The 27,632-nt window shown below is 38.8% G+C and overlaps 1 protein-coding gene across 9 annotated transcripts in view; it reads left to right on the top strand.

Moving 5' to 3' along the window:
- Positions 1 to 27,632, top strand: part of Reps2 (RALBP1 associated Eps domain containing 2) — a 206,183-nt gene that overhangs the window by 49,196 nt on the left and 129,355 nt on the right. For all 9 annotated transcript variants that reach the window (XM_026396752.2, XM_077793947.1, XM_026396750.1 and 6 more), the window contains exon 2: positions 18,321 to 18,444. In XM_026396752.2, coding sequence (XP_026252537.2) covers positions 18,321 to 18,444 — 124 coding nt within the window. The remainder of the gene's footprint in view (positions 1 to 18,320; positions 18,445 to 27,632) is intronic.

Raw genomic sequence — 27,632 nt, 5'->3', positions numbered from 1 at the left:
TTGTAGATGAACAGCATGCCTTTATTTGTTTTAGTTTTTTATATGCTGCTAAGGATTGAACCAAGTGCCTCACACATGCTAGGCAAGCGTTCTGTCACTGAGCTACAGCCCTAGTCCCTTGCCTCAGCCTCTTGGGTAGCTGGGGTTACAGGTATGTGCCCAGTTAGCTTTTCCTTTTTATATTAAGCTCTTGCTGAGAGGCAATCCCTTGCAATTAATGTATGGTGTTTATCAGTTGGATTTTGGGAAGGGGCTTTGTTTAAACAGATCAGAACTAAGTTTTTTTCTATCTATCTTGGAGGTTAGATTAGATTTTCCCTGAAACTTGAGGATGTTAACTGGTCCTCTTCTTGAAGAAGTTCAACTATAATTTTGTTTATTACATTTGGTTTTGAACTTTGAGGCATAAAAGTGTCCTGATGGGCTACAGAAGTATATGGATTTACTGTGTGTAATCATGCAACCATGAAATCAAAAATGTTTCCACCTCAGGAATCAACCTATCACTTTTAACCACTGTTGATTGCATTGGCTTAGAGCTTTTTCCTCCCTTCATGTATTTTCCTTTTTTCTTTCCAAATTGTGTTTAGTTGGATGTGACCAATTCTACATGGAGGCTGGCTCACTCACTCACATTCTTGACTCCTGTTGTCCCAGTGTCATGCTTCATTTACACAGTGATAGCTTTTCTTTATCTGTTGACTTGATGACATGTGCATCATATTTTTTTTCTTTGACATAAGAAAGATTGAAAATAAATCCATGATTTGAAGAAAACTTGTAAAAAGTTAAAAACTGTCAAAGAGGCAGCTTTAATTTTCACTGTAGCCAGGACAAGTAGGCCCCTGATGGGAAGACTTGCTTTCTCATTTCACACTGCCCAGTGTAGGTGCCTGGGACAATCAAGGTCAAGCTGGTCACCAGTATTACTTTTGGTCTTAAGTATAGAAGGGCATAGGGTTTTTTTCTTACCATAATTAATAGATGTTATGATAAAAAGGAGGTGTAGTAGCATAGTTGTCTATGTGGGTGTTGGAAAGGGTGAAGTTTTCCCCTTATTTGAAAGTTAGAAAGTTGGAGGTGTTTTTTTTTTGTAATTTTAAGTTATTCATTATTTATTTTAAGAAAAATTTTTGGTTATTATAAGTGAATGATCAATGGTATTTTCTGATCTTGAGGATTTTTGGGCAATCTTTGTTTTTTCTTTCTCTCTCTCTGATGTTGAGGGATTGAACTCAGGGCTTTGTACCTGCTAGGCAAGTGCTCTTCCACTGAGCTATATCCCCAGCTCTGGTGGGCAATCTTTTTGAAACGATCCAGAATGAGAATAAAAATTATTATGAAAATCAATTTGAAAGACTATGCTGTGTCCTATCACAGAAATCTTAATACAATTTATATGTTGAGTTTTTACCTTAGGGACTTGCATTCTTAAGAGCTGACTTTTATTTTGAACTTTCTAATGTGTGTCAGCTTATGTCAGCTCATGAGCATGTTTTCATCTGTGCATCATGTTATATTGGGACTTGGATGGAATGTAAATCTTTTATTGGCCTAAATCTGAGTCTAATCCTCTCCATGGTTTTGGTAGAAAATCAATTTCCTCTGCTCTGTCAAGATTTTTCAGGTCAGTGCTCTTTGGAAGTTTCCCAATTCTCTTAGATTAAAATAGATTTTGTTTCTGTGCTACGTACTGGTATCAGTTAGTAGGACACTGAGATCTAGAGACTGAGAAAATGGAGGTCGATGAGATGTGTATGCATTCTTCTATATCAGTCAATTTGTGAACACACTGCATGTTTGAGGAGCAGAGGGCTGTGTTTGCTTTCAAAGGCATCATTTTGGGAAGAATTGTTAGGAATACACAAGTTGAGACTGTGCACTTAACTTTAATTAGTTCTGCTTGATGACCTGCTCACTGACTCACTAAAAGTGATCTCCTCATTAGAAATGAATGGGAAGCAGAACTTCGTGTCCCAATCAGTCCATTTCACTAGCATGGGCCATTGGAAGTTAGGTGATCAACTTGAACTTTCTTAGTTTTAGTATTGAATGTTGTACATCCCAGGAACCCCTCTCAGTCCTAGGAAATCCAGGATGGATAGTCACCCTAGCAGTGAAAAGCAAGGAGATGGATGATTTGGAACTGGCAATTACCTTTATAGATTTTTTTTTTTTTTGGTACCTGGGATTGAACTCAGGGGCACTCAACCACTGAGCCCCATCCCCAGCCCTATTTTGTATTTTTATTTAGAGACAGGGTCTCACTGAGTTGCTTAGTGCCTCACAGTTGTGAGGCTGGCTTTGAACTCACAATCCTGCCTCAGCCTCCTGAGCTGCTGGGATGACAGGCATGTGCCACCATGCCCCATTTTTATAGATGTTTTATGGAGGGAGTTAATGTAGACATGTGGCCCCTTCCTGCCCAGTGAAGCTATTGGGTTAATGATCATACTTTGATATATTGAAAAAAAACCACAATGGAAATAGAAGGGATATATCTTTTTCTGTCTTCTGAACCTAAAGGATACATTTAGGGGATGTTTTGGTTAAAATTGTTTTTAATTAATTAAATTAATTATTTTTTTGCAATACTGGGGCTAGAACTCAGGGATACTCTATCTCTGAGCTACATCCCCAGTCCTGTTTATTTTTAAATTTTGAGTCAGGTTTTTACTACGTTGCCCAGACTGGCTTTGAACTTGCAATCCCTCTGCCTCAACCTCCCAAGTCACTGGCATTGTGGGAGTATGTCACTGTACCCAGCTAAAAGGTTATTTCCATTAATGTTTATTTTTATTTTTCTCCTGAATGATGCAAGGACCTTTGACTCCACTTATCCTTGCTTACAATTTCTGTTGTTTTTGCCATATATTTTAGTACTATATATTAAATTTCACAACTCATTTTATGCAGGTATTTTTTATTTAGGTCAGAGTTCAGCAAACTTTTTTTTTATAAAGGCCAGATGATAAATTAATTATATTAGTCTCTGTAGTCCATATTGTCTCTGTCATAGATGCTCAGGTTTACTGCTATAGTGACAAGTGGCCATAGACAATATGTAAATGATTATATTTGCCTGTATTTGCACAAACAGGCAATAACCTAGATTTGGTCTACAGGCCAACTCCCAATTTAGATTTATAGACAGAATGATTATTTTATTGTCCCTTCATTTTTTTCTACATCCTTGAGTTTGTATGTGGAATCATTTTTGGTTGTGGTGCTGGGGAATTAACTAGGAATTAGCACCCTAGCCCTGGGATCATTTTTAAGGCAAGGATGTCTGTTCCTATCCTTGTTTTTCAACACTGTTTTGGTAATTCTAGCTAGTGTAATAAGGCAAGAAGAAGAAATAAAAGGCACACAAATCATAAGGGACCCTCCCCCAAGAATTATAAACTATTCCTATTTGTAGATGGCGTGATTGTCTGTATAGAAAATACCAAGGAATCTACAAAATAACTCTTTGAGCTAATAAGTGAAATCAGCAAGGTCTAAGGATAAGAGAAAAATGTTCAGAAATGAATTGTATTTGTGTATATAAGCCACAAACACATGGACACTGAAATTAAAAAATATAATACCTGGGCCAAGAGTGTGGCTCATAATAGAGTGCTTGCTTTGTATGCACAAGACCCTGGGTTCAGTCCCTAACACTGAGAAAAAAAATGTGTGTGTGTGTGTGTGTGTGTGTGTGTGTGTGTGTGTGTGTTTTCATACATACAGGGAGAGAATGCCATTCACAGTTACTCAAATATACTTAGGTTAGTAATCAATACGCACAGGACTTGTACACTGAAACACATATAGACATAATATGTTCATGGATCAGAGGACAGTAAACCTGTTAATTCTCTGAAAATCAATATACAAGTTTAATATAATTCCTATAAAAATCCCAGCAGGATTATTTTTGTAGATGTAGATAATATTTAAAAATTTATATGAAATTACAAATAAACTATAATAGCTAAAATATTTTTTTTGTACTAGGGATTGAACCCAAGGGCTCTTAACTACTCAGCCACATCCCCAGTCCTTTTTATTTTTTATTTTGAGACAGGGTCTTGCTAAGTTTCTTAGGGCCTTACTAAGTTGCTGAAGTTGGCTTTGGATTTGTGATTTTCCTGCCTTAGCCTCCTGAACCACTAGGATTATAGGTATGAACACTGTGCCTGGCTAAAATAATTTCGATAAGAATAAAAGAGGAAAAATAAGTCTGCCTGATTTTATGACTTATAACTACAGTAATCAAGACTGTGTGGAATCAGTGGAGGAATAGAAATATAGATCAATGGAATCGGTCAATGAACTTAGAAATAGACCCACAGAAATATGCTCAAATGATTTTTGACAAAAATCTCAATATCTTCCTCTCCCTCCCCACCTCTTCCCACCTCTTTTTTGGAGATGGGATCTTGCTTTATCTCCCAGGCTGATCTTGAACTCCTGGGCTCAAGTGGTTCTCCTGTCCTCAGCTTCCTGAATGGCTGGTGGCACAGGTACATACCACCATGTTGGACTTTTTAAAACTTTATTTTTTATTAGCACACTAATTGTATATATTAATGAGGTTCAGTGTGATATTTTCGTGCATGCACACAGCATGCATTGATCAAATCCAATCACCTTCCATTCAACCCTTCCAATCTCTATCCATCAGTATTCTACTTTCATGCTTACTTTTTTTAAAGGTGGACACAATGTCTTTATTTTACTTTATGCTGAAGATTGAACCCAGTGCCTCACACATGCTAGGCAATTTATCTACCTCCGAGCCACAACCCCAGCCCTGACTTTTTTTTTTTTTTTTAAGTTTTTTCATATGTGAGAGAGTACATGTGATACTTGTCTTTCTGTGTCTGGCTTATTTCATTTAATGTAATGCCCTCCAGTCCCATCCATGTTGCTGCAAATGACAGAATTTAATTTTTGTTTATGGGTGAATAGTACTGCGTTGTGTATATATACACCACATTTTCTTTATCCATTGATTTGTTGATGGGCTCCTAGGGTGATTTCATGTCTTACCCATTGTGAACAGTGCCACAGTGATCGTGGGTTTTCAGGTACTCTTTGGCATGCTGATTTCATTCTCTTTGGTTATAAACCCTGAATTGAATAGATGGATCATAAGGTAAATCTGTTTTTGTTTTTTAAGGAATTTTTGTACTGCTCTTCATAATGGCTGTACTAATTTACATTCCCATCAACAGTGTGTCAAAGTTCCTTTATCTCCATATTCTCGCTTTTGGGGGCCAGGTACTGGGGATTGAACTCAGGTGTACTCAACCACTGAGCCACATCCCCAGCCCTACTTTGTATTTTATTTAGAGACAGGGTCACATTGAGTTGCTTAGTGCCTTGCCATTGGTGAGGCTGGCTTGAACTTTTGGTTCTCCTGCCTCAGCCTCCTGAGCAGTTGGGATTACAGGTGTGTACCACTGCGTCCGGCTCTCGCTATCATTTCTTAAATTTCGTCATAGTAGCCATTCTAACTTGTGGGAGATGGTATATCATTGTAGTTTTGATTTGTATTTCCCTGATGCTAATGATATTGTGTATTTTTTATTTATTTGTTTGCCATTTGTATTTTTTAAGAAATATCTATTCAGATCATTTGCCCATTTTTAAATTGGATTACTCTTTTTAAAAAAGTTTTTTGAATTGTTTATGTATTCTGGATATTAATCCTCTGTCAGATGAATAGCTGGCAAATATTTTCTCTCAGTTTTTAGGCTGTCTATTCCTGTTATTCACAACAGAGTGAATAGAGAACAGAATGGAGCTTTGATGTTTTTGACAAAATTTCTAAAGCAGTTAAGCAGAGAAGGAAAGATAGCCTTTTCAACAAATGGTGCTAGAAAAATTGACCTTCAATAGGCAAAACCAAAGTGCCTTGATCTAAACCTCATGTCTTATACCAAAGACAACTAAAAATGGATCACAAACTTAAATGTAACATATAAAACTTATAAAAATATGAGAAATTCTTCAGGACCAAGGGTCCTTTGATCTGACACTAAGGATGCAATCCATAAAAGAGAAAGATGGATGAATTGGACTTCATGAAAATTAAGAACACTTACTTTGAGAAAGACCTCATAAAAGGATGTGAAGACAAATTCCAGAGTGGGAGGAAGTATTTGCAAATCACATATCTTGATGTGGTGTGGAGTTATGTTCATTATCATTAGACATTAGGGAAATGAGAATTAAAACCACAATGGGATATCACATCATAACCTATCAGAATGGCTAAAATGAAAAATGGGTGACATCATCAAATGCTGGCAGGAGTGTAGAGAAACTGCATCATTCATACCTTGCTGAAGGTAGTACAAAATGATTCAGCCTCACTGTGATTGACTTTTTTTCCCCTCAAGTACTTATAATTTGGGATGCTCTTCACTCTGTGTCCTTTGAGTGTCTCTTGCCTCTGTTTTTTTTTTTTTTTTTGGTTAGGCATAAAACTAATTTCTTCATTTCAGTTCCAAGGTCTTTCCAAGCACGGTTAACTTTTATGATCTCATTTTTGCAGTGGGTTTTCACCGAAGGGCAGGGTGTCTGTTTTTCCTGAGTGATTTTACTCTTTACCTCTGTGACTGAGAATTCTTTGTCCCCTGACTTTCATTACCTTCTTCTCCTTTGCAATAAAAATTCCAGTTTTGAGCTTGGCACATGCTTGTCCAGAGTAAAGGTTGCACTGCCCACATTTCACTGTAGCTAGTTGTGGCTTTGTGGTTAAGTTGATCTTCTGTTTTGATTGAGCCACAAAAGAAATGGAGCTATTAATTAGCTTTAAAAACTTAGTGAATAGGGAAAATAAAATAGTTGTTATATAGCAGTTTGTTCTGAATTTAATTGTGTCTTCCTCAAAATATATGTTGATATTCTGATCACTAGTACTGCAGAACATGACCTTATTTGGAAATAGGGTCTTTGGAGATAAAATCAAGTTAAGATGAAATCATATTGCAGTAAGGTGGGACTATAATGCAATACGATTAGTTTTCTCATAAGAAGACAACCATGTGAAGACATAGTTACACAGAAAGAAAGCCATTTGAAGACAAAGATTGGAGTGATGATTCTACTATAAGCCAAAGAACTTCTGAGACTTAATATTAAGAAGCTTAGGGAGAGGCATGGAACTTATTCTACCTTAGAGCCCTCAAAGGAAACTTTCTAACCCTGCTGACACCTTGAGTTTGTATTTCATGCCTCCAGAACTGTAAGACAATAATATATGTCGATTGTTTTAAGCCCATTTATTACAGCAGCCCTAGGAAACCAATATACTTTGTTTCCAGAATTATTTTTGGGAAACTGTGTTCTGAATGTCTCTGTCCTCCTCAAATTCATATGTCGAAGCTTAATATCCAATGTAATAGTATTAAAAGGGTGGCTTTCAGGAGGTGATTAGTTCATGAGAGTAGGGCATGAGTGGTATTAATGTTTGCATAATAGAGTCCTGAGGGAGCTTGTTTGCACCTTCCACTATGGAAGTTACAGCAAATAAGTGCCATCTATGCCATAGATAAACTTTACCTGACACTGAATCTGCTGGCACCTTGATCTTAGACTTCTCAGTCTGCAAAACTGTAAGAAATGAAATTTCTATTGTGGGCTGGGTGCAGTGGCGCATGCCTATAATCCTAGTGGCTCCGGAGGCTGAGACAGGAGGATTGTGAGTTTAAAGGCACCCTCAGCAATGGCAAGGTGCTAAGCAACTCAGTGAGACCCTGTCTCTAAATAAAATAAAAAATGGGGCTGGGGATGTGGCTCAGTAGTCGAGTACCCTTGAATTCAATCCCTGATACCACAAAAAATTCTATTGTGTATATATATATACCCAATGTAAAGTAGTACCCAAATGGACTAAGACCTGGGGTATATTAAGAAATGGTTTGAACATACAGAGACTTCTTTAAATCTGGTGGGTCTTGAGGTGTTTGGACTATGCCTTTTTACTGGAAAAATCTCACTGTACCAAACATAGACATTCTTTATTGCTCACAAGCCAGCTTCCTTATGTTTTTATTGTGATTTGATCTTCTTGAATGCCAGCCAAAGTATAAGGTGAATGGAAGATGCAAGGACTAGGTGGTTTCCATGGAGACTTCTTGCAGAAGCCCTTCCTTTCTCTTTTCAACAGTTGTCAGGGAAACATGTAGTTTCAATTTGTGGGGTCTGCCAATTTCAGTGGCTCTTGGAAGGGGATTTAGTTAAAACCTTTTCAAGATCTGAATAAACAAATTTAGAGAAGAGTTTTTAAAAGATTCCTTTATGTTTTATATTAGGTTTTTCTGTAATTTAGGGCCGTTAAGTAGTTTTCTGTGTGAAGTGATCAAACTATCCATTTGTTCATATGCAGCAAATTTCTTTGATCTTTGAGGGAGAAAAACCGAGGTTCAGAAATGGAGAAACCAAAAATGGAGAGCTGATGTCACATGCCACACAATTCTAGTCAGTGCTCTTTAGCATGTCCTACAGTGTGAGGAATCCAAGGGACCTGACCTGTACAAAATTGTTTACAGGCTGCTAAGTTTGCTGGCTCAGCACTGTATTTATTGCTTCTAGTTAGCTGTTGTTAAATGAGAGGCTGGAGTTGGTGGTGGTAAATGGAAATGGTGGTGAGAGCACAGATTCTAGGTATGAGTAGTTTTAATAAATGAGAATTCCCTAGGGTTATCTATTGTCTCATCTTTATCATTGCGCTGTTTATCAAGCAGTCAGGCATGGTAGATTGCAAAATGCCTACAGTACTTTGCAACTCTTCCTATTAAAGAAGTGGAGCTTGTTTCCCCTTCCCTAGGATTTTGGTTGGCCTTGTGACTTGGTTTATCGATAGAATGCAGAAATGACCTTGTGCAGGTTTTCAGCCTAGATATGAGGAAACATTTCAGTTCCTTACTGCTTTGGGAACTCTGCCACCATGTAAAAAATTCTAGATTGGGCTGGAGGAAGAGACCATGTGGTGGAAAATAGAGGCAGCCAGCCAACCTAAAGCCAACTGTAGAAGTGTAAGTGAGTCCACCTGAGAGCAGTGGCACCTGGCCCAGATTTAGCTGAACTCAGCCCAAATTGCTGAGCCCCAGAATTTTGAATGAAATAATTATTTGCTTTAAGGCATTTGGATTTTGGGGTGGTTTGTTAGGCAGTAGATAATGATATAGCCAAATTTGTAGCCCTGGAATGATGAAGGCTCACCTGTAATCTACCCTCTGTAACATCCAGGATTCTTAGTAACATAGTCACGTAAACAAAAGAAATTGCTTGTGGCTAATTTAATCAGAAAAGGAGTTTGTGGATAAATTTTGGTAATTCATTCTTTCTCCTGGGAAGCCTAGGGGTAGGGTTGAAAAATCCACAATTAGAAGGCAACACTGCCAGAACTACAGCTGGATCATGCTACAGAATTGATCCATTGAGGATGGTGATACTGTAGCTTCTGAATATTGTATGTCTCCCCCTGTACACCATTGCCTGCATTAGATGTTGGGGGTGGGGCTGCCCCTGGAATTGGGTGTTGCTCCTCTTTACAAGAAAATTATCATCTACTATTCCTGTTGGTTTGCAGCATTTGTTATTGATTAAAATGCCCATATGGGTGTTGGCTGGCAAGCTTATGTCCTGTGTCCATACCCTGATTAAAAATCAATAAGGAAAGTGAGTATCAGAAACTTTTTAGCTGAAAGCAGGTGGAAAACTTCATAAATACTGCAGGGATTCTAATACTGGGAAGCCAGAGGAGAAATGGGAAATGCTCATTTGTTTCTATTCTGTACTCTGGTCAACTCAGTTGGTTATTACACTGTTATGGTGAAGTAAGCTTTGTGGTTTGTTCTCCAGTTCTATTGAAAGAAAATACTCAGTTCTGAGCTGTACTCCTGACACCTGCTCCCCCTCACAGATATGTGCTCATGACCACTTGGAAAGCCAAGAAATAATGGAGCCTAACTTGCATGTAGCTCTGGCTGCCAAAGCATAAATAGTATGTGTCTTTTAGTTGGAATGTCCAAAGAGACTTTGCCATAAGTGAGTGGTATCTTAGTGCCTAAGAATTTGGAAAACTGCACAGTGAATTTGATTCATGTGATATTTCTAATATAAATTGTTGGGTAGCAAGATCTTTCAATTCAGATGATTTCCTAATTTTTAGCATTTCTCTAACTTCTTTAGACTCTGAAGTTCCTACTTGCAAAACCATTCATGTTGGATTAGATACTAGAAATAATTCCCACAAAGAGAAAGGCCCAGTTTCTACTTGGTGTGTAGTAGTCTTTGCTAAATTTCGATCATCTTTCACAAAATTCTTAGGTACACACTCCAATCAGATTATAAATCCTTTGACAACAGGGATTGTTCTTTCATTGTCAGATATCTTTTATTTTTGAATTCTCTAAGCATGGCTTATGAGAGTGAACTGCACTTTGGATAGAACATCCTGGGAGCAATTAGAACCTGGATCTAAGTTCACCCATTGTGGTGGGGTCATCAATTTAGTGGGACCAGTGGATTGTATCCTCTGGCAATGGAAAGTCTATCTAGGCTGATGAAACAGTATTTACAGGTGATTCGAGATAGGTGCAGAAGACTCATGAAGACCTTAGGGATGTCCCTTCTGGTAAGTGCAGCTCAATGGCATGAGACCTCAGATCACAGACTTTAGGGATTTGGTTATCAGGGAATTGTCAGCAGGTAGCTGTTGATAAGGTAGATGAGAGTAAATTCAAGCCTTAAAATGATGGGTGCCTAGAGAGGAAAGAGGATGAATGTGAATAGTTGAGACACAGAAAGGGGACTTGATCATGGAAAGAGGTCAGTTAGGTCAATATTATATGCCCATTAGGTCACAGTAGTAACAATATCAGTATTGTCTTGGTGCTTGGTTCTGATCAGTTGGGCCGGAGCCTCTTAAACCCAACTGGATTTGCCATAGTGATGCAGAAGGCCTGAGTGTGCTGGTTGTCATGGGACCTTTTTGTGAGGAGAACACTCATGAACAGGGAGGAAGGGCCCTTCTCCAGCTTTATTGCCCTGGAGCAGCTCACTTCAAATGGGATCAGCCTCCTCAACCAGAGGCTGTTAGAATGTCAGGGAAGTAAGAGATGTATTTGTTATTTTAACAATTGGATAGAGTCCTTAGTCAGAACTTGACAAATCAAATTGATGAATCAAATTGCTTATCCCACCCAAAATGGATGTTTCTGGTAAGAGTTTAGCTTTGTGCTAGAGGCTTCAAAATATCTGGATTTAGGGTCAAGTGTGAGAACTCTAGTGTGATCTAAGACTGAACTTCTATCCATTTATTCATTCCCTTAGCATGTTGAAGATCTGTGTGCAATACTGATGCTCCACATAGTTGAAATGTAAAGAAATGGGACACATTTCTTTAAAAAATAAATTGTATGAGTGCAGATAAAATAGTATAGATAAATATAGAATGGATTAAAATAAACAACCTCATAAAATTCCAAATAACCTGAGCGTATAGTTTTACTTTTGAGAAGCTCTAAAAAATGTCAATAAATGAACTGTCTGCAAAGCTAATCCTTTGGCTGGTGAGATAAAGTCTGAGTTGCCAGAACCAGTAAAAGTCGTATGTAATTTTGGCAATGCATTTGTGTTCACCTGAGATTTCTCTACTTCCAGCTGTACAAAAATTCTGTGATACATAGAGCCTCAAACCCTGAGCCAGAATTCTAAAGCTAATTTTCTTTTGTAATCTGAGCTGTAATTGCATTTTAATTTGGTTCTGGAGTCAAGACTTCTTGTGTATATATGTGTATTTCCTTCATCTCATTAATTCCTGCCATTTATGTCAGTGCCTGGGACACAGTCTGCTCTCAGTAAATGTTAGTTTTTACTGTGGAGTCTGCTATTCTTTTCTTCTAAACCTATGGGAGGATGCTTCCTTTGTGCCTCAGCAGTTCACCCCATCACCTCTTCCCCTCTGTTCAACCTTCAATTATTAGATCCTCATTTCTTCCCAGGCAGATGCCAGTCCTAAGGAACTCCTGATCCTGACCCTGTGGTGATGCATGCCTGTATGTGTGAAGCCAGCTGGGCATTTTGGAAAGCTGTGGCATTGGTTTGCCAAAAAAGACCTAGTTTACAAAAATCATAAAAGACCATTGTCATCAAATGCCATCATTATCTATAATTCTTCCTCATTCCAAAAAAACAATCTAGGTGCATAATAAAATCTCTAGAATCAATCAGTCAGGCCTATAGATGCCAATCCATTGTGCAAGAACCTGTATTCCCGTTTCTGATTAATTTAATGCTGATAATCCCAGACCTTCTGTCAGCTCCCTAAAAGCAGAAGAGAGAATGAACCATGAGAATCATAGGCATGATCAAAACAGCTAGCCTGAGTGGAGAATGTCTTTTTTTTTGGTCATTAATAACCATACTGGCTGGGTGTGGTGGCACACACGTGTAATCCTAGTGGCTCAGGAGGTTGAGGCAGGAGGATTGTGAATTCAAAGCTGCCCTAAGCAACTAAGCAAAACTCTGTCTCATTATAAAGAACAAAAGGCCTGGGGTATGGCTCAGTGATTGAGCACCTCTGGGTTCAATCCCCAGTAAATGCTGCTCCCCCAAAAGAACCATACTAATTTATATTTGATTCTTTACTATATCTCTGTTTTAATATATAACATAATACCACCATAGACTAAGTTAATTCAAAGTTCTGGGAGGATGGGTTGCATTCCCCTTTGGCTTTGCCTACATGGAATCAGGTGATTACAAAATGATTTACCTGAGGTTCTACTTCTTGTTATTCTGTGATCAGGCCAGTGTCTTTGATCCTTTAGATTTTAACAAAGTATTTGGTTGAATATGTTGATAGAGTCACATAATTCACTATCTAATGGTACAAGATACCATACATAGGAGTTCTCGTTAAGCCATCAAGGGTAAAAACACAATAGGCATATCTAACTTATTCTGTGAGCCTTCTTTGCTAGAAATCAGTGGCATGGGTTCTGTGGGGAAAGCAAAGATATTCAAAAAATGCAGGACTTGCCCTCAAGAGACTTTTTATTATTATTTTTTATTATTTTTTGTGCAGTGCTTGGGATTGAACCCAGGGCCAACCTTTATTTTATTTATTTATTTTTATGTGGTGCTGAGGATTGAACCCAGGTCCTTGCATGTGCTAGGTGAGCACTCTACCACTGAGCCACAACCTCAGCCCCCTAAATTTATTTTTAATAGATACTACATTCATATGATTCAAAATTCAGAAGGTATAAAATGATATGCAGTAAACTCTTTCCTCCCCATGTGCCCTAGCCTCTCAGTTTTCTTCCCTGGAGGCAGCTGGCAGCCACTTTTGCTAGCTTCAGCTTCCAGAAATAGCTTATAAACATATCAATAAATGCATCTAAATATTCAGCCTTCGTTTGAAAGAAATGTATGGATAAATCTGATTAGTGGAACTTAGGTGATATGCTTGCATATGAGCTGCTAGGGAATCTGGGAATTTTGATTCTCTGTTTTTAATCCAGGAAGTGGGGTTTGGAATATGCAATTTTTCAAAAAAAAGACTTTTCCAAAAAAGATGGGCAGTCACAGATATGACAGATGTCCACAAAGTTTCCTAGAATTCTATTGTGTGGATTAATCACAGTTGATTAATATCTTAGAGGTGGACCTCCAGGTGTTTTCTGATCTGTTAATTGGTGCTATATTGAATGAGCTTATACTTATGTCATTTTACTTATGTAACATGGAATATAAATTTCAAATGGCCAAACTTGACAGTGAGTACTAGGTAGGATATTATGATATTATATGGCTCTCATGGTGTTTATTTCTCTCTATATCACAGTAACATCTGTGTGGTATTCTTGCCAGAAATGTTTGAGCTGAATGTAATCATAAGAAAACAAATAAATCCCAAATGTGGGACATTCTGAGGACAGCTGGTCTGGACTCTTGAAAGGATTCAATGTCATTAAGGACCAAGGGGGATTGTGCCAGATTAGGGGGAGACTAAGGGAACATAAGATTAAAATGCAGTGCATGAACATTGATTAAATACTGGATCAGAATAGGAAAATCCAGCTAGTAAGCCATTTTGAGGGCAATTGAGGAAATGTGAGTGTGGACCATGTGTTATATGATAATATTGTGTCACTGTTGATTTCCTTTGGTGTGGTGATGCTGGTGTAGTGGTGTAGGAAAATATCTCTGTTTCTAGGAGGTAAACAATAAAGTACTTAGGGGTGGTGGGTCATGAGATGTGTCTATAACCTACTTTTCAGATGGTTTGGCAAAGTGGGAAGGAAGAAGGGTGTGGATGTGTGTAGAATAGGTTGTTTTGTTCCATGATGCTCATTTCCTAGCATACACAGTGCTTTTGGTGGTGAGTGGCCAATATACTTTAAAATTAATAAGTACTTTAAGGTATTAATAGGATCCTCTGTCAGAAAACACAACTAAACACTGTATGTCTGACCTCCTTTTAGGAGTGTGGTTTGGCTTAGGCATATACCACAGTACCTTATATTGGTCAGTAGGATAGAGGGGTTTGTGTTTTGTTTAGTGGTTTACCCCAAGTCCCTCTGGACTGCCAGTCTATTGAATATTAGAAAGTATAAATGAGTAGGAAAGGGAAAAGCCAGCATATCATTACCTGCCTCCTCAATTGTTTCCTAAGAGGCTGAGTTACAACTTGTAAGTGTGTACTTCAGACTCTCTTCAGGATTTCTGTTGTTGAGTGTGCCTACTTGGGAGCTGACACCACTTGGGGGTGTGCTGAGTCAAAAGAGGCACCTTTCTGGAGTGTTTAGTGGCTGGGACACCACTGAGGGATTCTCCCGAGCTCTGAGGTTTATGGCCAGAATGGAGAATGGTGGAAGCTTTGACTTAACCCCATACCCTCCTAGCTGAGCAGGAAGGGAATGGAGAAGTTAAAATTCTGTTATATTCCTGCAGGAGCTCTTGGGTTATATGGTGTGAGATGACTAAAGCCAATTTAGCAGCCACTTGTGAAAGTAATTACAAAATGAGAGAAAGAACTATTCTGCTGCTACAGGCTGTGAAAACTAATTAATTCAACATTCATTGAGCAACTGACTATATACCAAGCATCATAAAGTACATATCCCTGGGAATACAAATGATAAGAACATAATTTTGCCTTGTGTTGGCAACTTGGGATGGGGGAAGGAGATGGGGTACAGTGGAGACAGTTACCACTGTACTGATTTAACTGTATTACAAGGCTTGTGATGTGATAGCTGGTAAAAAGAGGTTTGAGAATGCAGAAAACATGCCACATGGGATTGCTTAAGGTTCAGAGGCAAGATTGGTCTTTGGGTGACTTGAAGAATAAGCCCGACAGGCAAAGAAGTGGGGAGCTATTTGGCTTCCATGCAGAGGGCTCAGCAAGTGCCCATAAGCCCAAATGGATTTGGGTGTTGAGAGATGGGTTGGAATCTGGTGTGGTTACAGCCTTAATTAGCTGCAGGGCGAGGGTTTTTGGAAGGGTAGTTTGGGCCAGACAGGGGGGCCTCAAAAGCCACTCCGGAGTCTGAGTTTTGCAGGAAGGGAACGAGGAGCCCTGGAAGCCCCTTGCAGTTGGAAGATGTCCCGGTTTTAATAAGAGACCATGAAGGCTGGTGTGTGAAGGTGCACCGTCTAGGGAAGACTGGGAGCAGTGGAGTCAGAGCAAAGAATCTGGACTTTGCCAAGTGCAGCCCAGAGAGAATAGAAAATAGGGGTGCTTTTGGAGAAATTTTCCAGGTCCTCTCTCTAAGAGTTTTTAAGTTTCAAAATGTAAGGAGGCCTTTAAAAATACTTGAAAGAGAGAAACTTATTCAAACCTTTGAATAGTTCTGAAAATTTATTACATTTCAGCTAGGAAAGAGAGTATTATTTCAGGCAAACTGGAATGTGTGTGGACTGGTTATTCAGCACAGTCACTTAATCTTACAGAATTAGGTAGGAGGGAAGCTATTTTAGTGGCCTTCAACCTCCTTCCAGAACTTTGTCCAGGATCCACCCACATTGTTGGTGATTTTTTTTTCTGATTTGTGTCCAGCATCCCAGCAGTTTAATGTGCATCTGTAAGCTGTAAGGAAGTTGATTTCATCCATTCCCCCTTTTCCATTTCTTGCCTTCCACCTGAAAAAACAAACTCTAGTCCATAGGTCCTTATTCTGTTTTATAAATTTGTACAACACGTAATCTCAGATGGATCCAGCCGAGAGTGTAACAGGTTTAAAATTTAAACTAAAAAGTAAGAGTGGAATCTTTTCATTTTTTCTTTATTTTGAGTAAATCTCAGTGACTTAGATTGTTTGAAGAAGAAATATTGTAGAATACCTCCTGCTAATGGAGTATCTGGAATAAATCACCACCTTTTTTCCTTCAGATATCATCAAAACATTTCTACCCATAATTTAGAGCTTTTCCAGACGGAATTTAAACTTAAAATACTTTGAACTCTGATGAACAACAACAACAACAAATCTTATAAAATCAACCTGTTTTTTGGATCAAGAAGTCCCAGACTATGAGACTCCATATGCAAATTCCAAAGGCTTATAATTATTTTCTCTTCCTTGAGAACTGAATATTTCAGAATGTTCTTGGCATGCTTCTCAGAGGTTTCATGTATAAAGAACAGGAAAAGTGACCTATGGGCTTACCTCGGTTAAATGTGTATATTCTACTTTGTATACAAAGCAGTGATTCTAATGCTGTATGCGACCAAAGGACAGATTCCAAGGTAAACAAGGTGCTTTACTAATGTCAGATTAGGGCATGAGTCTTAAACTACCATAATAAATGTTATACCAGTATTTTCGGTTACCTGTAATAAAGAGATTTCCAGTTCAGTGTAGTAGCTGTGGTAAAGGAATAACTGAAGGTGAACTTGATACTACATGGTTACCTTTTGAAATGTAGTTGTTAAGTTTTTCACATATCAAGGATTACAATTTCTTTTTTTCCTTTTTTGGTACTAGGGATTGAACCTAGGGGCACTTTACCACTGAACCACATTCCCAACACTCTCCCCCTGCCTTGGGTACTAGGGATTGAACTCAGGGGCACTAGACCACTGAGCCACATCCCTAGCCCTAGTTTTGTATTTTATTTAGAGTCAGGGTCTCACTGAGTTGATTAGCACCTCACTTTTCCTCTGGCTGGCTTTGAACTCTTGATACTCCTGCCTCAGTCTCCAGACCCAGCTCTTTTTAAATATTTTATTTAGAGACAAGATTTTGCTGAGTTGCCTAGGGTCTTGCTTAGATGCTGAGGCTGGCCTCCAACTTGTGATATGGAGAATGAACCTCCATAAACCTATCACCTGACTTCAACCATTATTAATTCTTGGTTATGCTTGTTTTACCCATGTGCCCACTTCCCTGTTTATGCTGAAGCACATCCAAGACAATGTATCATATGGTGTTCATTTATAGACATTTGAATGGCTTCCTCTCAGAATACACTGGGAAATAAATTATACCCAGGATATTGGGAAGAGCTTCAGAGCAAAAGTCACATTTGAGCTCCATTCAGATGTGGGGAAGGATTTTCTAGTTCCAGGTGATGGGATGGAAATCACCAATTATTGTAGTATCTTAAAAATATGTGTGTAGTACTTTTTTTCTTTCAGTACTAGTGATTAAACCCAGGGTTGCTTTACCACTGAACTACATCCCCAGCCCTTTTCATTTTTTAAGACAGGGTTTCACTAAGTTGCACAGGCTAGCCTTCTGCTTGCTACCTTTTGCCTTAGCCTTCTGAGTACCTGGAGTTACAAGAGTGCCCCACCGTGCCCTACTGTTCAGTACTTTTGTGTTCTTCTGAAACGATCACCCAAAATATAATTTCAATGATTAGGAAATAATTTCTCCTGAGAACTTTGTGATAATAATTTACTTCTAATTTTGATAAACTAGGATAATCCACAAGTAGTGGTAATAACTAAACTGTTCTCTTCACCCCAGTGACTCTAGACTTTGTACATTAGAATCCACCCCCTAAAAAAATCACTCTCCTTTGTAAGAGGAGTAACAGCCATCCTTTGTCACCTTTATTTTAATCTTTGAAAGAGGAGGAAAATAAGTACTGAAACATCATGGGTAAGTAGAACTTAATGATCTGAATTAAAAAATCTCCCTGTCAACTGGAGGAGAGGGAAACCAACCGGTGTGGATATGTAGGTTCCCAAGTGACTTTTGGTTAGCTACCTTGTGAAATTCTTCACGTTTCATCATATATCTTGTCTCATTTTCCTGTTACAAAATGGAGTTTTCAGCATTACTTTTCTTATCTGTTTTCAGATCACAGAACTGTGTGGTGCAAAACGGGTTGGTTATTTTGGTCCAACACAGTTTTACGTTGCCCTGAAATTAATTGCTGCGGCACAGTCTGGTCTGCCTGTGCGGATAGAAAGTATTAAATGTGGTGAGTATCTCACACTTTATATTTTTTATTGTCTGTGACAGGTTTCTTATTTATGAGGACAATTTTTAGTGGGGTTAGGGCCTATTCTATAAGCTTTTGTGGAATTTCTCCTCACTTCCTCCAACTCTGTAAAAAAAAAAAAAAACTTAGCAGGTGGCTTAGTTCCTTTCTTTTTTAAATGGGCAAAAAAATTCAGAGAGTGACCTGAGATTAGTTCCATTTAACTGACTTGCAGTTAAAACAGATTTTGTTATTTAGGATGAGACTGGGACAGGACTTCTAGAGCCTGTGGCAAAATAATAAGATTCAGTTTAATTTTCCACTTGAGGTACCTATAATGTCACTTAAGGCTCTCTTAGGGATTAGGGGTGGAGTGACGGAGAGAGTTGAGTGGAACTGTTCTTTTTTTCTCTTTTCCATTCCTTTAAGTCACATCAGATATGCTCATCCTTTAATTTCCAGTTCCCAAAGCACTGTACTAAAATTTTGGCAGAATGAATCTATCTTCTCATAGTTCTGATTTATTATTCTCTTATCTTTCCATCCCTGTTCCCAGCCCACTAATATGCTTGAGCTCTCTCCACAGCTTAAACAAAAAACAAAGGCCCCAAATATTAATATTATTTCTACTGCCTTAGAAGGAGATTTTAAAATCCATATGAAGAAGGTGATTATCAGAGGAATGCACTCAAGTCCTTTGATAATTCACTGTGATACAAAGTACTTTCATATATCCACATGGTTATGCAGGAAATTTGTTTCTTTTCCTCATTTTGAGGTAAAGATTACTCAGCTGTTCTCTCCTGTCCTATGAGGGTTGTGGTAGACACCTAAATGGGTCAAATATTTATGGTTAATTCATAGAGACTGTGTGGACAATCCAAATATTAGAGATGATTGCTGGCTATGATAGCTGGCTATGGGAGACAAAGCCCCTTACACTAAGCATCAGGGGGCTGCAGTCATCTGTTAATCTTTTACAAGGACTTAGAGTGTGCCAGACACTGTCATATTTAATCCTCAGAGCATCCCAGTAAAGTAGGTGCAGTGCTTATTAGGTTTACATTGTTTGGTATAAACTATAGTAACACATGCCACAACTATCTCAGTGCCTTCACTAGACAAAGATTCTTGTCCCACTTTGCAGTGAGTCAGGGTGACCCTCTAGAGCAGCTGTTCTCCATGTGGTGGCCCTGTGATCCTGGCTGCTTTACCTTATGGCATCTCCAACACAAAACCTGTCCCCCCCAATTGCTGCAACAGGGAAAGAGTTTCTCACCCTAGCAGTTAAATTCTTTTGGCCTGAGTGTGACTCATATTTTTGCTGCTCAAAGTGCATTGGCCAGAACTTTTCACATGGATCTGATTCACTGCAGAGCAAACTGGGGAAACACAATTCTCTCAGGTGACTTCGAGGAGAGGAGAACTGGTTATGGCATAACATTGTGAGTCTCTACTGGGGTGTTATTATTTGTCCCAATTATTGTCCCAGATTTGGAAATTGAAGTTTAGGGAGGTTGAGTAACTGAATATATATATACCCAGGGTTAGTAAAATTTAGAGTCAGCATCTCTGCCTCTGGACCCTATGCCCCATTGCTATGTAAAATGGCTTCTTCTCCATTCCTCTTTCCTTTTAGTAAGGTGCTAACTATAACCTGCAATCGTGAAATATTTTCCAAATGGGAAAATAATTGGACCCAAAAGGTATGTGTTTACATTACAGAATTTGGTTCTTTGACATAGGTTTCTTGATGGAACATCATTTCATCAGGTGGCTTGGTGTCTGTTGCTAGAAGACAATCTGCCCTAAGACTGTTGCTACAAGACTGCTACAGCAGTCATTGGCTTTGATGGCTGAAAGTTACATCATATTGAATTTGGATTTGTCATAGTTCTTATTCCATTGTAAATGGGTATTAAAACTTTATTGTAGGGGTTGCCAATGTTATCTTCTGAAAAGTTAGAGCTAATTTGTTGTATACTAGAATAAACTTCTGGTGCACACCTATAATCCCAGTGGCTCTGCAGTCTGAGGCAGAGGATTGTGAGTTCAAACTCAGCCTCAGCAATTCAGCAAGACCATAAGGAACTCAGTGAGACCCTGTCTCTAGTTAAAATACAAAAAAAGGGCTGAGGATGTGGCTCAGTGGTTAAGTGCCCCTGGGTTCAATCCCCAGTAACCAAAAAAACTTCTGACACTTTTATTACCTATTTTAAGTTAAACTTAAATCTTTCACCTGATTTGTGGGGCCAAATGTTTTCTCTGATAAGTGGATGCTAATCCATAATGGGGGGTGGGGCGATGGGATGAGTAGAGGAACTTTGGATAAGGCAAAGGGGAGGAAGGGGAGAGCAGGGGGTATGGGGGTAGGAAAGATGATGGAATGAGATGGGCATCATTACCCTAGGTACATGTATGATTGCATGAATGGCATGACTCTGTTTCATGTACAACTAGAAAAGTGAAAAATTTTGCTCCATTTGTATACAGTGAATCAAAGAGCTTTCTACAGTCATGTATAACTGATTAGAACTAATAAAAAAAAATTCTTTTACCTGATTTGTTCCCAGATCTACAGCTTAATTTCCTAGGGGCTGTGAAAAGGATTGTCAAAGTATTTGTGTAAAGGATTAGTACCTTCTCATAAAGAAATAAAGTTTTCTTCTTTGTATTTTAGAAACATTGATGTAGCCTTTTTAATATATATATAAATAAATAAATATATATATATATATATTTATTTATTTATTTAGTTGTAGTTGGACACAGTATCTTTATTTATTTTTATGTGGTGCTGAGGATCAAACCCAGTGCCTCACACATGCGAGGTGGGTGCTCTACCACTGAGCTACAGCCCCAGCCCAAAGGACTTTTTTTTTTTAAGTTATAGAGGGACACAGTATCTTTATTTTGTTTGTTTATTTATTTATTTATTATGTGGTGCTGAGGATCTAACCTAGTGCCTCACATGTGCAAGGCAAGCACTTTGCCACTGGGTCACAACCCCAGCCCCTGATGTAGCCTTTGGTTTTTTTTTTTTTGGATACCAGGGATTGAACCCCAATCACTGAACTACATCCCTATCCCCTTTTACAATTTTTTATTTTGAAACAGGATCTTGCTAACTTACTCAGGGTCTCACTAAGTTGCTGAGTCTGGCTTTGAATTTGTGATCCTCCTACCTCAGCTTCCCAAGCCACTGGGATTACAGGCATGTGTCACTAGTCTTGGCTTGATGTCTTTTACCTCTGGGGGTTTATGTATATCCAGAGTTTATTCTGAATTGTCTTCCTTCATTTGAAGTTTTACTAAATAAAAGTTATTTGTAGTTAGCATATTTTGCTGAAGAATAAAGGCAAGATTGGGCCAAACTTTGAGCCACCACCTAGAATTTTCCACTTTGTTGCTTGCATCCTATTAGCTTGATGTTTGGCGACATAAACCTTGAAGGCCTCTGTGAAGCCCTAACCTGAAAGCCTAGTGGTAGCCCTGTCACTTTCAGGCAGTCACATCCATTGAGCTGTGAATGGATACCCTTATTTTAAGAATGGCATGCGTGTGTGTGTGTGTGTGTGTGTGTGTGTGTGTGTGTGTGTGTGTGTGTGAGAGAGAGAGAGAGAGAGAGAGAGAGAGAGAGAGAGAGAGAGAGAGAGAAAACCTCTATCCCTTAGTTTTTCCAGTTTTGGTAAATGACACAACCATCTACAGATGTTCATGCCAGAGATCCAGAAGTCATCCTGGATTCCTCCTTTTTCCTCACTCCCCAATATAGTCATCAGTAGCACTGGCAGTATGGTTCTAGTGTCACTGCTTGTTGCCTCCATCTCTTTGTTCCCACTAGACCAGGTCACCTTCTACAATTACCTGGGTAACACAATGGTTTTGCCATTGTTTTTTTGGTCTTCTCTTTTCTCTTTTCCTATCTCATTTCCAACTTGAGAAAGAGTGACCTTTACAAAACAGATGTATAAAATTTCATCCTCTTTCTTAAAACTCTACAGACATTTGCTTATTGTGTATAGTAGAGTGGCATTGATCTGTAAGACTCTGCATATAATCTAGTCCCTGTTTACTATTCCATTTTTATATCAGAGCTCTCTCCCTCACTTGAACTTTTTTCCTTAGCCTCATGGCCTTCGAGCCATTTCTGGGCAATCTCTTTCCAGCTGTAGGACATATATACATGCTATGTTGACGTCTTAAGTTCCTAAGGGTGGGTTCCTCTTCCCTTCTGTGTCTCATGGTTGCTTTGTTCTCATCCTTCAGGATTCAGAGACTGCTCCCACCATCCTATCTAAAGTACATCTTTTATATTAATTCATTAATTATGGGAGTAGCATATGGTAAAGCTGGTTTTAGAAAGTGTAGAGAGTCAGAGGTATTTATAGTCATAGAAGGAAAGGAGGCTGGAATAGGATTGGTATATTACATATAAAACCAATTAACATTCTATAGGGCAATAAAATTGGAATTCATTTATTGTACTCTTTTCGAAGATAAAATTTATTTGCAGTGTTATTAAATGAGAGTTACTTGTTAGCTAACAGTTTTCTACAATTTAATAGCTACCCTTTCAGAATTGCAACTTGGGAGGCTGAGGCAGGAGGATCAACTCCAGCCTCAGCAACTTAGTGACAATCTAAGCAGCTTATCAAGACTCTGTCTCTAAATAAAATATAAAAAGAGGTCTGGGGAATGTACCCCTGAGTTGAAGAGTAAATAATAAGTTGCAACAGAAGTCTATAAACCTAGAGAGTTAAGTCATTTATTTATTTATTTACTAGCTTATTTATTATTTATTTTCACTAGGGGCACTTTATCACTGAGCCACATCCCAGTTGAACTCAGGGGCTGTTAAACACTGAGCCACATCCCAATCCTTTTTATTTTTACCTGTCTATCTATTTTTCTATTTATTTATTTGGTACCAACAATTGAACTCAGGGATGCTTTACCACTGGCCACATCTCCAGTCCTTTTTATGGCTTTTATTTAGAGACAGGTGCTTGCTGAGTTGCCTAAGCAACTAATTTGCTAAATTGCTGAGGGTAGCTTTGAACTTGTGGTCCTCCTGCCTTAAGCACCCCGGCTGCCGGGATTACAGGGAGCACCACCATGCCAGCTTACTTTTTGAGACAGGGCCTCACTAAGTTGCTGAGGCTATTGTAGAACTTGCAATCCTGCTTCAGCCTCACAAGTTCTGGGATTACAGGCTTGCACCACCGCACCCAGCTGTTTTGTACTTTTAGTCTCTATTTCATTTATTTCTGCTCTGATATTCATTCTTTCTTTCCTTCTACTTATTTTGAGTTTGTTTTGTTTTTGTTTTTCCAAGACCTCAAGATGCATCATTATGTTATTTGCAGGTGCTCCCTCTCCCTCTTAATGTAGACACTAATTGCTGTAAACTTCCTTCTTAGTATTGCTTTTTCTGTATCACACAGGTTCTAGTGTATTATGCTTACATTTTTGTTTGAGTCTATAAGGTTTTTTTTTTGAGAGAGAGAGAGAGAGAATTTTTTAATATTTATTTTTTAGTTCTCTGTGGACACAACATCTTTATATTATTTTTTATGTGGTACTGAGGTCAAACCCAGTGCCCTACGCATGCCAGGCGAGCGCGCTACTGCTTGAGCCACATCCCCAGCCCCAGAGTCCATGAGTTCTTAACACCCCCCTCCCCCTGGCTAATTTCTTCAGTGACATACTATTCAGTAGTGTGTTGTTCAATCTCCATGCACTTGTATAGTTTGTTTTGTGGTTGGTTGCTAGTTTTATTCCTTTATGATTTGATAAAATGCCAGAAATTATTTCAGTTTTTTTGATGCTGTTAAGTCTTGCATTATGGCCTAATATATAATCTCTTGGAAAAGATTCCGTGTGCTGATGAAAAGAATTTCCCTTATGCATGTGTTGGATAGAGTGTTCTGGCAATGTCTGTTAAGTCCATTTGATCAATAAGTGTCATTTAACTCTGATGTTTCTTTGTTGATTTAAATTTTTTTTAGTTGCAGATGAACGCAATACTTTTATTTATCTATTTTTATGTGGTGCTGAGGATTAAACCTGGTACCTCACACATGTTAGGCAAGTGCTCTACCACTGAGCTACAATGTCGGTCCCTGATTTTTTTTTTGTTGTATGATCTGTCTGTTGGTGAGAGTGGGGTATTGAAGTTACCCACTATTATTGTATTGAAGCCTGTCTCTTCCTTTGGGTCTAGTACTGTTTGCTTTATAACATTGGGTGCTCTGATGTTCATTCAGTGCATACGTATTTATAATCACTATCTTCTTAGTTAATTGTTCCCTTGGTTAATATGTAGTGACCTTCTTTGGCTCCTCTAATTTTGGCTTAACATCTATTTTTGTTGGATATAAGTACAGCTACTTCTTTCCTTTGTAGTCCATTTGGTTGGAATATAATTTCCATCCCTTTACTTTTATTCTGTGTAAGTCTTTGCAGGTTTGGAGAGTTTGTGGGGGGTCACATACTGTTGGGTTGTTGGTTTTTTTTTTAAATCTGGTTAACCAGCCTGTGCCTTTTAATTGGAGAATTAAAACCATTTACATTCAGGGTTATTATTAAAATGTATGTAGTTGTTCCTATCATTTTGTTGATTTTTTAAGGTTGTTTTGAATATTCTATATTAATTTCTTCCTGTCTTATTTATCTTTGATATTTGATGATTTACAATATTGATAATGTTTGATTCTTTCCTGATTTTCATTTGTGTGTCTACTCTTCTAGTGAGGTTTATTCTTTCCCATGCTGTTATGATTTCATGAATCTTTCTTCATCTTCTGGGTATAGAATTCCCACTGGTGACTTTATAATGCTGGTCTATTGGTCATGAATTCCTTTAGTTTGTCCTTTTCTTAGAAGCTCTTTATTTCTTCTTTGATTCTGAAGGATAGCCATGTTGGATATAGTAATTTTGGTTGAAAGTTATTTTCTTTCAGGACTTAAAGTACATTTTTCCATGCCCTCCTGGCCTTTAGAGTTTCTACTGAGAAATCTGCTGTTGTTCTGATGGGATTTGCCTTTAAATGTGACTTGATGCTTCTCTCTTGTGGTTTTTAATATGTGTTGTTCTGTACTTTTGGCAATTTAACTATAATATGTCATGAAGAGGTTCTTTTCTGGTCATGTCTATTTTGCTTTCTAAATTCTTCTCATACCTGGATACCCACATTTTTCCCAAGATTTCAGAATTTTTCTGCTGTTATTTCACTGAATGTTTTCTATGCCTTCAGCATGTAGCTGAGGTATTCCAATTATTTGGACATTTGATCTTTTAATGGTATACCAGATCAAAGCCTGGGGGTTCATCATCCTTCTCTTCTTTCCTTTGTGGTGCTTGTCAGATGACTGGTGGGAGTCATTTGTGGCTGGAATAATTTAGAATACCTCTTAACTGTCTTGCATGCTGGGACAAGCTACGGTGGAATGAAGAACTCTCCAGATAAAGAGACTATTTGGATTGCACCCTCAGAGTAGGGAATATGCCAATGCCACAGCATGGTTAGGAGCTAGTGCAGTAGATGGAACTTCCTACAGATTATCTATGGAGGTTTTAGTGCTGTGTATTTGGAGGGCAGGACCATGGTAACACCTGCTCTGCTACATGACCCCTGCCACCCCTGAGGGTGGAGAGAGGCATGGATTCTCAAGGATCAATGTTGGGGGGATGGTGGTAGGTTCTGTGTCATCCACTGTCCATGATTCTGGTGTTCATAGTCCTGCCTCCTGCATGTAGTCACACACAGCTACTCACTCCACTAGACCCTGATAGCTGGCCTATCAAACTACTGATTCCAGAGGAATGTGTCTTTGTTCCCCCAAGCACTGAAATCCTGTCTCCCACTGCCTAGAACTCTCAGTAAATTTGTTCCAGAATCTTTTTCCAGGCCAAAGTGACTCTCACATCCACTGTCCACCAAGCTTGAGTAGTGACCTTGTTATGGAGTCCCAGAGAAAGGGAAATGCCTCGGCTTTTGGTGTAAAGACAACAAACTCAGGCCCTTCTCAAGATGGCTTCCAGTTACAGTTCAACGAGAATTTGCTGGGAATTGTAGAGAACTTCTCCATAGCTAGTTCCCCATCCAAATCCCATGTCCCTTGACTGTTTATGCTATATTTCCTGGAGGAGCTGGAGGATGCTGTGCCATTGGTACTTGCTGGGACTCTCCCTTTTTCTCCTCTGCTCCTGCCAAAGGGGAACTGCCACTCCTTCTGGTCTGCTTCCATGCTGTGGGTGGTGGGACTCTCTATTCCACCCTCTATTCCACATTGAGTTTCTTCAAGTTTCTGTCTGTTGGCTGTTGAACTTCAGCATTTCTTCATGGTTACCCACTTAAGTAAGCAGATACATTCCAGTTATTTTAATTCTCTCTCATGCAGAAGTAGGGGAGTGCTAGGTGCCTCCAATCCACCATCTTGGGAAAGTCTCACCTGTCACTCTTTAAGCTAAAGCAGTTGGAATTCTGTAAGGGATCTTGCAGAAGTCCTTTTGGTGCATGTCATCTTTCTCAGATCCTGGTTTCCAACATTTTCTGCCCTTGAGAATCACCTAGAAAGCATTAAATACAAAATAAAAATATAAGTCCCTGGGTCCACCTCCTGAAGTTCTCATTAAATGAGTCTGGGATCTAGCCTGAGAGTTAGTACTTTTAAGATCTACTCTGGTGATTCTTACATGGAGCCAAGGTTGAGAATGACTTCTCATGTGAGTCATTTTCAAAAGTTTTGCGTAAACTAAAGCTACACATTTGGTTCTACTGGCATGCAGAGTGCATCATTTAAGAGGGTTCTTTCTCTTAGGGTTATGCACATGCTGACTCTACATTTCCATGACCCTGATAGCAAATACCTCCTTAAATCTTGGCAATGGCTCTTTCTCTAGCCTCATCCTAGTTGGAGCTGAGGTTAAACAGATGGTGAAATAGGTTACTTAGAGGATGGAAGGAGGGTGGATGAAAATTGAAAGAATTCCTGATGAAGAAACCATGTGGTAAACATTTGCCCTGGAAACTGCTGTAACCTTTCTTCTTTCTGGGAACTGGACTTGAGCATGTGTGCAGACTAAGAATGCATACAAAGATACAGATTTATAAGGAAACCAATTGTTTTGAAGTAACTGCCACGATGATTAAAAGGAATTATCAAATAACAATATATTGGCT

The sequence above is a fragment of the Urocitellus parryii genome, chromosome X (assembly GCF_045843805.1).
Source record: "Urocitellus parryii isolate mUroPar1 chromosome X, mUroPar1.hap1, whole genome shotgun sequence".
NCBI classification, from domain to species: Eukaryota; Metazoa; Chordata; class Mammalia; order Rodentia; family Sciuridae; genus Urocitellus; species Urocitellus parryii.
The sequence above is the reverse complement of the archived record's forward strand: the minus strand, read 5'-3'. Positions and strand labels throughout refer to the sequence as shown.